At 34.7% G+C, this 10951-nt stretch overlaps 2 protein-coding genes across 6 annotated transcripts; one reads left to right on the top strand and one right to left on the bottom strand.

The window, feature by feature from the left end:
• The first annotated feature begins 439 nt into the window (after positions 1-439).
• On the top strand, positions 440-4555 carry LOC114168761 (uridine 5'-monophosphate synthase-like). 4 transcript variants are annotated; one of them, XM_028053681.2, is made up of 7 exons: positions 440-618; positions 1854-2673; positions 2919-3002; positions 3192-3274; positions 3362-3449; positions 3531-3785; positions 4202-4555. In XM_028053681.2, the coding sequence occupies exons 2-7, from the start codon at positions 1906-1908 to the stop codon at positions 4328-4330; spliced, it is 1407 nt and encodes a 468-aa protein (XP_027909482.2). In that variant the 5' UTR covers positions 440-618; positions 1854-1905; the 3' UTR covers positions 4331-4555. The 4 variants fall into 4 exon arrangements, with proteins under 4 accessions (XP_027909482.2, XP_027909483.2, XP_027909486.2 ...); XM_028053682.2 differs by having other exon boundaries at positions 451-577; XM_028053685.2 differs by having other exon boundaries at positions 475-724.
• A 489-nt stretch (positions 4556-5044) lies between these two features.
• Positions 5045-10337, bottom strand: LOC114169668 (E3 ubiquitin-protein ligase DIS1). Of its 2 annotated transcripts, none has more exons than XM_028054918.2 (4): positions 10114-10337; positions 6815-7047; positions 5957-6343; positions 5045-5584 (listed from the first exon to the last, which is right to left on the bottom strand). In XM_028054918.2, the coding sequence occupies exons 2-4, from the start codon at positions 7019-7021 to the stop codon at positions 5264-5266; spliced, it is 915 nt and encodes a 304-aa protein (XP_027910719.1). In that variant the 5' UTR covers positions 7022-7047; positions 10114-10337; the 3' UTR covers positions 5045-5263. The 2 variants fall into 2 exon arrangements, with proteins under 2 accessions (XP_027910719.1, XP_027910720.1); XM_028054919.2 differs by lacking the exon at positions 10114-10337 and adding an exon at positions 8219-10044.
• Between the last annotated feature and the right edge of the window lie 614 nt (positions 10338-10951).

The following is a 10951-nucleotide window of genomic DNA, read 5'->3' as shown; positions in this document are numbered from 1 at the left end:
TTAGAAGTTTCTTTATTATAAAAATTTTAATATCAAGAGGGTGATATTTTAATAATTAAAAACTTACAAAGTAATTCATTAAAATACATAAATATAAATTATAGAGATTTTGTTTAATAAAATAATTATACAATATTTATATATAAAAATATTCACATTTAGATACTAAATGAGTTAATATTATAAAACTAATTATAATTATCAATTTCACTTAAAAATAAACAATATTAATTTGAACTTCTAATTTTTGTATGCGTCATTCATAATAATCAAACATAGTAAAGATACTAGTATGTATGATTAAAGTTTGATTCTTTATATGATGTGATTAAGGATGTTAATAAATTGAACCAAATCAATAACGAATCCTATTCTCGCAACACTGAAAAAAAAAAAATCGAACTTTGAAACAAAATATCAGAATTATGGTCCATAAGTAGTAACACATATCATCATAAATCATTGAACTATGAAAGTTGGAAATTGTGTGTCATTTTGGTGCTTTGATTGTCTCGTAGTATTAACATCTGCAACAACACTACCCACCCAATGAAAGTGGTGCAACCCAAAACCAAATGTAAAACCACACACAAACACACACCAATTTCTCTCTTCTCAGTGAGTTCTATCTTTTGAAGGATTAGACTCAAATGTTGCAATTTATATCATGTTTTTTGAGTTGCTGCATTTCACTGGGTTTGGTTGAATCATTATTGTTGATAAGGTCATTGAAGTTTCAGGAGCTTTTAAGGGATTAGAGGACATTGAACCTTTGAATGTCGTTGATTGATTCTGTATAAAATTTTTGTTTTGTGGAATCTGGGTTGCTGCATTTCAAGCTTATTGAATTGATTTTTTTTCTCGAATAGTGTAGATGTTTAAATTGAGTTTTTGTTTTTTTGGGTAGTGGGATTTTAGATTCATGGAATTATGCTTCCTTGTGATTGTGTTAAACCAAACAGGGATTAGGTTTAGGAGAAGGAGTTGGTCTTTCATAACGTAACAAACACAACTACAATTTTCTGTATTGCCTTTGAAGAAGGAAACTTTGGGAACAAAAAAATGTAATTGCATCTCAGTGATTGGGGGATATTCTTTTTTCTTTTAGATTTGTTTGAAATGTTATACGACTTTTTTTTTTTTTTTCATTTTTGGTTGTTTTGTAATTCAAGTGTATTTTAAAGGTTGGTTACATTTCTTAAATCTTGGTTTTAGTCTAAAAACAAATTTGGTGTGCTTCTGTTATTGCATAGAACTGGATTCCAGGGAAAGATAACTGAAATAGTTTCCCCTCTTTCTTGATTGAGATATGGTTTTGGCAGCTTTTTTAGTAACTAGTAAACCGCTTTGTGGTTTCTTTCACAAGATGGTTTTGAGGGAAAGCGAGTTATGATTCATATAGTCACATTATGACATATATAGGTTCTATGTTTATGGTTCATGTATAAGTTATACCTCACAATAACTGGGCATATAAACTTTCTTACCACCTTAGGCATAGCAGAATGTGAATCAGGTAGGTTAGGTTCTGTCTGTCTAGGGCACAAGACATGGATGCAGATTCGTGATCTTCAGTGTAAGGTTGTCATGCACTAGTTGTGAAAGTTTCATCTAAATTCCTTGTGTTGGTCACTAACACTTTAAGTAATTAGCTTAGTTCTTGAGTTATTCTGTTTTTTATATGTTCTGTGAGAATTGTCTGCTTCTGTGATATAATCTATGATGTGTGAGCTGTAAGGAATATTATGATTAAATCTATGCTAGTGTTAACCTAAGGTAAACGATTCTGATCATGTACTTGTGTATGTCTATAAAAAAAATTAATTTATGATGTTGATTACTGAATTATGCAGGTTATCCCTAAGGTCTAAAACAAACCTTGAAGCACACTGAGAAAGGAGAAAAATGGAGTCTCTAATTCTTCAGCTCCATGAAATATCAGCTGTGAAATTTGGTAATTTCAAGCTCAAATCTGGCATATCCTCACCAATCTACATAGATCTCCGCCTTGTTATATCTTACCCTTCTGTCCTCCGGAGTGTTTCTCAAACCCTCATTTCTTCTGTCTCTTCCACTCCATTTGACCTTGTCTGTGGTGTCCCTTACACTGCTCTTCCCATTGCCACCTGTATCTCCGTTACTCAGAACATCCCCATGGTCATGCGCCGCAAGGAAATAAAAGACTATGGCACTTCTAAAGCCATTGAAGGTGATTTCAAGCAAGGTCAAAGTTGTTTGATAATTGAGGATCTAGTTACAAGTGGCACATCAGTTTTGGAAACTGCTGCACCACTGCGTGCTGCAGGGTTGAAGGTTAGTGATGCTGTTGTTTTGATTGATAGAGAGCAAGGCGGGAGAGAGAATCTTGAGAATAATGGAATCAAGCTGCATGCAATTCTTAAGTTGACTGAAATGGTGAAAATTTTGAGGGAAAAAGGAAAACTTAATGAGCACATGCTAGAGGTTGTTATGAGATTCTTAGAAGAGAATCAGAAGATTGCTGCTTTGGCAACAAGAACTAAGTTCAACGCCTTTCCATTATTGCAAAGGGCTAAATTGTCCAAGAATCCGACAGCAAAGAGGTTGTTTGAGATAATGGCTGAGAAGGAGAGTAATTTGTGTTTGGCTGCAGATGTTGCAACTGCTGCTGAATTACTTGAAATCGCAGACAAGGTAAAGAACTTGGCAATTGTCCAAAATGGAAAAATGTTTAAACTAGTCCATCGCATTTTGTTTGATCTTGTATTAGCCGTAAAAGTTTTAAAGATGGTTCTTAATTTAGAAAGTGGTCAAGAACTCTTTTAAGAGTCCTATTCTCTGGATTATGATCATCATCAGTGAAAGAGTAAACTTATGGTTAGAAGTTTAGTCCTGGCAAATAAATTACTCAAACTAATTTGCCTGTTCTTTCCTGTCAGGTTGGGCCTGAGATATGCTTGCTGAAGACACATGTGGATATTTTTCCAGATTTCACTCCTGATTTTGGTTCTAAGCTTCGCTCGGTACAGTGCTTGTAAACATTTATAGATGGAAGTAGATTTGTCAATATTTACTGAAATTAGAGTCCGAAGTCATGACTTTGACCTATTATAAGAGTGTTATATGTATGAGTTTCACATTTAGTGAGTTTTCAGGAATCTTGTATACTTCTGGTTCAGTTGTTTCTACTTATGCTTGTTTTTCTGTTGAAGATTGCAGAAAAACATAACTTCTTAATATTTGAGGATCGTAAGTTTGCTGACATTGGTAACACAGTGACCATGCAGTATGAAGGGTAAGATCCATTTTGGATTCCTTTTCAGTATTATTTTTTCTGTTTCTGCTTTTAATATGACTTATATATATGATCTGATATCTGCAGAGGGATCTTCCATATATTGGATTGGGCTGACATAGTAAATGCTCACATTATATCTGGTCCTGGAATTGTGGAAGGACTGAAGTTGAAGGTCTATGCTCTAGTCTTAACGTTGTCTTGACTTTTGCCACACCAAAATACTAGCCTAACATGTCGCATGAATCATACTCAGGGTTTGCCTCGTGGAAGGGGTCTTTTGCTGCTTGCTGAAATGAGTTCAAGTGGTAACCTTGCCAAGGGAGATTACACCACTGCTGCAGTGAAAATTGCTGAGGATCATTCTGATTTTGTTATTGGCTTCATCTCAGTGAATCCAGCATCATGGCCTGGAGCACCTGTAAATCCCTCTTTCATTCATGCAACGCCTGGAGTTCAAATGGTGACTGGTGGTGATGCTTTAGGGCAGCAATATAACACACCATATTCTGTAAGTTTATGCATGTAATGTGTATCTTTCAGTCATTTGCACAAGTTAACGACATGAAAGGTGAAAGATCGGGAATGGTTTATGAACAGTGTTATATAACATGCATAAAGTACTTTACTTTTAACATGGTTGATCTTACATTCTTTTCCTTGGTTTAGAATGGATCTTTGCAGTGACTTTACTAATGACTTCTTAGCCCTTCAATATAATATTTTTAAAGTCGATATTCAAAAGAACAAATGGTGAGATCATGACATTTGACCATGTCCAAGTTTTTTTTCCACTTTAGAGGGTTTGATATTGTCTTATGCTCCTTTGTGTTGCAAAGATTGTACTCTGAAATCAGTGCTTCATAGTTGCATACTCTTCTTTCATTTGAGCTTATTGCTTCTTGATAACCAAATGGTTTTTTCCAGGTTGTCTGTGATAGGGGTAGTGACATTATCATAGTGGGTCGTGGCATCATCAAGGCCAAAAATCCGAGTCATGCAGCTCGTGAATACCGTCTTCAAGGATGGAATGCATATTTGGCCAAGTGCAGCTGAAGCCTGTATTCTCAGACTAATATGATGATGCCAAGTGCATAGTTAGGAAGAAGAGTCCTACTTATTCATAAGATGTATTTCATTTCACTTTAGTGTTATAGGTAACAGCTAAAGCTGAATGCAGCACTGGAGTTTTGTCTAAACATTTTTGTCTATTTTTCTCCATTATTATAACATTATGTTAATAAAAGAGATAGAATCAAAAAAATAATATTGGTTGATAAATATTACAGTACGAATAACATTTCTCAACCTAGAAACTCGTGATGAAATTTGAGGAGTAGGATTATTAGAGTTTGACGAAACAGTTATTCAATTTGATGCAGCAAGCCTACCAAAACCATGATGATATATTGAAGTCGGATGCAAGACTGGATCATTAATCTTGTCTTCACAGTCAAGCATTGTGCCATCTATTAATGATTAATCATTTTGTAAATAACTAAACACCAACTAATGACAACAACTGAAACTAGAAAGATTGCGCATATCATTGTGCCATATTTGTCAATTTGCTTCATTGCAAACAATAAGGTATGAAACAAATTGACAAATATGGCAACTACGAATTAACAAAACGCATTACTTGGTTCTGTGCCAAGCAGTAAAACAAAATCTAAACAGTATTTTTTATGTTCTTATCGCTATGGACATTTTCCCAAGTGCTCTCAATTGACATTCATAGAGCAAATAGAATATAGAGACAGAGACACAGAAAATTAAGGTTCTGCATATCTATATTATCATAATGATGCGATGTACAACTTCTTGTTCATGTACTTGATGTGAGGATAAGCAAAGAGAGTTTGCCTCCTAAGTTGCAAAAGACAATTACATGACCAGAAGGTACATATCACTACAAGAAACGACTTTGCACTACAAACTATTGGCCTAAATATCATTGCTAGTTGAAGGACATCACCTCCTATTCATTCATTGTTCCTTCCAAATCCTACCAGTAACCCTTAGCTTCAATTCCTTCCTGTCACCGCCAGAAAAGAAAAGGGCCATATTTCTCTGAATGATGAGACCATCAAAACTGTCACGAACCTTGCGGTGGCTGTCCCTGATGCTTCTTGGTACACCCTGCCAAATCATCTTCCTCCCATTTCCACCTACCTCTAAACTGTAGCTATAATTCTTTGCTTCATTATCATCACCCATGAACCGCAAAAAGGCTATGTAGACAGGAGCCATTCCAAGCTGAAAAGCTTCAAAATGTAGACAAAAATACTGACCAAAGCAGCTGAAGACCTAGAAACCAATGAGAAATGCATTAGTAAGCTAAAATCCAATTTCTGTCTAGAAAGAAATTAGAAGAGAATGCATATAATTTTGTCATTGGACAGACACCTAGGGAGGTATAGATGCAAAAGGGTAAGTCCCTTGAGGATACAAATCTAAATAACAATCCCGTAGCTTCAATATGTTCCAGTATTTGCAGTATTGGGTTTTTCTTTTTTAAGCAAATGAAGAAAGTTACAAGGTTTGCTAGACAAACACAAGTATATCCAAACATGCCCCAAATTTACACACATTCTGCATACCAAATATATGGTTCGACACTATTAGTGAATTTACAGAATCAATGGAATGCAGGTAGAACAAGGTTCAGAAAAGTAATACCGTCAACATCCATGTGGCATTTTCAACTTCATGTGGATTTGACTTGACATAGCGATGGTTGAAAGTGCTACCATTGTGCATGTCCACTTTGTGGTCATCTTTCAGATGAGCCACCAGGAAGGGTATATCACCCATAATAGAGCATTCTGAACCAGCATATGGACAGTTGTAAGGTCTATATGCACATTGTGATTCATGCTTTAGCTTGCTGTAATATGGATATATACCAATGCACCCAAAACCTTGATATTTACATGGAAGTTCCAAAGATGCAGCCACTTTCTCCAGTGCCAGGCATCTGATATTCCCAAGCTCATGCCTACAAGTAGGGCACCGATTATGGACCCTGGGTTTGCAGCCAGAGCATAGTGTGTGGCCATTTGAACACTGAAATAGTGACAGAGGAAAACAGGTCAACTAAATTTCAAAAGAAAATTTATTTAAAACCATCAATGAGGCAATAATTATATAAAAAGTTACATTTAGAAAATTTGACTGAGTTCCTGCTAGAAAAAACATCTAGCATTCTCAGAATAGATCAGTTAGGTGAGCAAGGGAATAGTTACTTTTAAAGGAGGAAATCAGCCCCCTTAAACTCAGTTTTTTGTTCATGGCACGCCAAAAGGAGCCATTATTTTAGTTAACTAATAGAGTGAGAATTCCCTTTCTATTTTTGCTCAATCCTGTTAATAAGCAGTAACACCATTCCATGGACCCAGTATCGGATGATTATGCTTTGTCAATGTGATTAATTTATCAAATTCCAATTTGAACATCTCAGTATTATTAGTTACAATTGCATATTTTCTCACAAGATCCGAAAACAAATCAACAATAAGCCATCAATATATAAACAACCTGATGGATTGGAGGGTACATGGCATTCAAGCATACAGGGCACTCTAAAAGCTCACGAACACTGCTTGAAACAGTACCATTAGGTTTTAGTGCAGTTTGTGCAGGATCATTTACTAATTCACCAACATCTGTTGACTCTTCATTTTGAGGAGGATCAACATCAACTTTGCTCCGTATATCATCAAAGAATAAATTACTTGTTGCCATGCTAGCAAAAGCAATCACCAGCTGCCCTGTGGGTGGGAAATAATCATTATAATCAATCACAAAGGCAATAACTAAACTCTGCATAGTATTTTTTTTATTTTACTTCCACCAAACAGTTAAAATAGACTAACTAGTTAAGCTTATTGAGTCACAAGTCTATAGTTTATCCAAACAACAGAAGGAAAAACCAAACCCGCTTTATCCCCTGATGTTGACTATAGGCGGATCAAACAACATAATATTATATTTTGAATAACATCTATAGCCAAAGAACTAACAACCATTTCATGAATCTTTCTTGGGTGAAGCTATCATCCTCCCCTGATGGTCCATTGATAGATGCATCAGGGCATCCATCAAACCCAGTTTTAAAACAAATTTAGAAACTTAATGGCTTATGAAAGAAAACAGAACACATCAACCAGCAAAAAAGCATATACATTTGTCATTGAAAACATTCGGAGAATTGATTAGTTCTCAAATTCACATTTATATCAAGCAACTGAGAATTCTTATCCTGCAAAATGAAATCACCCTATCATAATATGAACAAGTTGCCCAAAGATAAACAATTATCAAATGCATTCCACCAGACAAAAAATTACTCATTAACATTTCAAAAGCTGAAAAGTTAACAAAATAGTTTAAAAAGATTCTTCTAGTTAGTTATTTATGGATGCAGATCCTTATTCACGCTACCCTAATCATGTATGAAAATATCATCGCTAGATGTTAGAGTCAACTACATGGATAAAATAAGGCCATTGTGTTTTATAAACATCCAAATTTTCAGCAAGCAATTTAAATAAAGATCTTTATTGATTGCTATGCATAATGTGTTTTATAAAATAAGGCCAACTACATGTATGAAAATATCATCGCTAGATGTTAGAGTCAACTACATGGATAAAATAAGGCCATTGTGTTTTATAAACATCCAAAGTTTCAGCAAGCAATTTAAATAAAGATCTTTATTGATTGCTTTGCATAATGTCTTGTCTGATCTTCGAACTCCATTATCATCCACTTATGTACAAGTTTACATTGAGAGAGAAAGAACCAATGAAATAAAAATTGAACATGGAAACCCTAACAAATCCTGATTAACAGGACAGACATATGAAAGGTTTTCAAACCTAGTTCAGGTCTAATTTATATGAATATTAGAGAAAACAAAGTATGAAAAAAATTACGTACAGAACACATGTTGTGACTCAAGGCCTGAGTGGTCCGCACAACCCTTTCTAAGATTGTGGCACCCAAATTGAGTCAAAGCATCTTGTATCAAGCCATATATAAACCTTTTTCATTACAAGATTTAAACATGTAATACAGCTATATTAGGTTGTCCTCTGCTCATAGGACAAGGAACAAGAGGAACCCCAAATTTGTCAGAGAAATTACTGAAAGATGAGCATATTGGCAGAATTGACAATATAAAAGAAGCCTCCAATACATGTATCAGGGCTCAATATCAATTGATCAAAAGAAATGACAGTGAATTTATGCACTGATTTAAAAATGAAAATTTGATGCATAGCTGTGCTAGATCAGCTATGACTAGGCACAAATAAATAAGCCCACGAAAATCCAGAAAAAGAAAAGCAAAAAGAAAGTTAATTAACAAGGCCAGGTCATAGGTGGAACTTTGTAGGCTTGGGTTGTTGAACTGGCTTCATAGTCAAAAGATGCCAATTATAAACTGACAAAACACAATTAACCTATTAAAAATTGTCCCCTTCATAAGCATTAGCTTTCTAAGATGAACGTTTATTTAATATACCAATCCAAATTTTGTATCTATCTTCTTGTCCATTGATGAAAGAAATCACATTGAGACATCCTAACAAACTCAATCTCAGATACTACACCCGCGCACCCTGTAAAAAATGCCTACCTCATACCAATCCAAATTTTGTATCTATCTTCTTGTCCATTGATCAAAGAAATCACATTGAGACATCCTAAAAACTCAATCTCAGATACTACACCCGCGCACCCTGTAAAAAGTGCCTACCTCCCTGGCATCCTGCCTCCTTGGCATCGAAGTGTGATATACAGTCTAATAACCTAACACTCAGTAAACAAAATAAAAACTACAAACACCATGTATTCTAACCAAAATATGATTACCCTCCAAGTGATTCCAATCTCTTATGAAAGATAGTTCTACAGATAATGTAGAACGTTGGAAATTCTATCCAATCACAGATAATGTCTATGCATACACACACACACACATGATCTCCCACAAATACAAAGAGTTGTGTGCATCCCTCAGGTTCCCCATTATTTTACACTTTAAAAGGGTAATTTAACGAATCTAACTTCTCCCATGATCGACCAATGAGTAACTTGTGTTTGATCCGATAAAGCATTTTGGATAGCCTTGAGCTTAGCCCAAGTTAAATCCAAAAAGGAAACAGTTTATTAGCTTTTTGCGGTTGCATTAGAAGGAAGAAAGTTTTCCTCTGAAACATAGTGCATTAGGAAGCAAAAAAAAATGCAATGTTGCAGCCATGAAATAGTACTTGACCATCATCAGAATTCCGAACCAAACCACTAGTAATCAAACTAGAATAACTTCATCAAAAATAACACACAACTAGACTCGGCTTCCAACAATGTCGCTGGTGTTTTCCCATGAAAACCATCACACGCACATCAAACCTTACATACTAAAGAATAAAAAAGGGTTAGTTGCAAAGCCAAGGACAACAACAACACATGCATGAACAAAAGAAAATCCGAGACACTTATTTTTGAAAGATTCACAATTTCACATATTCCAAGACACCCTCTTGAGCAAGCAGAAGAAGGTAGCAACCTCGACAATCCGAAAAGCAAATCAAACACAAACCTTAAACATAGCAAACTGTTCCACCCATTAAATACAATCAAAACCCTAACCTCTACCAACAAATTCACAATATTTCAAACCAAACCTACCACAGATCTACAACCAACACAAACAAAAATCCCAAAAGAAACACAATCCCAAAAAAAAAAAACCTTAACTCCACCCCCAAACAAATATACAATAATAATAGAACCCCAGAAGTGGACAAACTAAAATCAAGTTGTAGAGAGACCTGGAATAATGGATTGATCAAAAGGGCATTAGAGAATAAGAAAATGAATGAAATCGGCGATGGAGAGCTAAAGGTTTTGGCTTTGGTGGGTTTTGTAACAAACAGTGGTAAATGAAAAACAAAAATACAATGCGCGTCTGCAAGTTGATCAAGATATTCAAATTAAAGAGAGAGGAGAGCGTAGGTGAGGATGAAGAGAGAGAGACAGAAAGTTGTGGGAAAAATACAAAATGGAAGAAAGAAAAGGTTTAAGAAAAAGTAGGACCCACAAGTTCCTTGATTTCCTCACTTACCTTTTCTTTGTGTTTTTATGTTTGAATTCTAAAAGGGTTAAATATGTTTTTGGTCCCTCTAATTTTAGTGAATTTTGGAATTAGTCCCTCATCAAAATTTTATATCAATTTAGTCCTTCATCTTTCAAAATGCGTGAATTTAGTCCTTTTAACCAAATTTTATTAAGTTTATTTGACGTTTCAAACACATTTCATGATAGTATTTAAGTTAACATTGAAACAAAAATGTATCAAACAGTGTAAATAATTTAAATACTATCATGAAATGCGCTTGAAACATCAGATAAACTTAACAAAATTTGGTTACAAGGATTAGATTCATGGCATTTTGAAAGATGAAGGATTAAATTGGTCAAAAGTTTTAATGAGGGACTAATTCCAAATTTCGCTGAAACTTGAGGGACTAAAAACATATTTAACCCATTCTAAAATAGTGGTTGAAGCTTTCACTCTTCATCTTTTTCACACCTATTTTCTTTCCCAATAATGAATAAGTACATGATTCAATTTACCTAAATATATATATAAAAAAAAATCAATTAGGT

Source organism: Vigna unguiculata, chromosome 11 (assembly GCF_037176805.1).
Source record: "Vigna unguiculata cultivar grain cowpea cultivar isolate G323 ecotype 2 chromosome 11, ASM3717680v1, whole genome shotgun sequence".
Taxonomy (NCBI): domain Eukaryota; kingdom Viridiplantae; phylum Streptophyta; class Magnoliopsida; order Fabales; family Fabaceae; genus Vigna; species Vigna unguiculata.
This window is presented reverse-complemented; position numbering and strand designations above follow the sequence as displayed.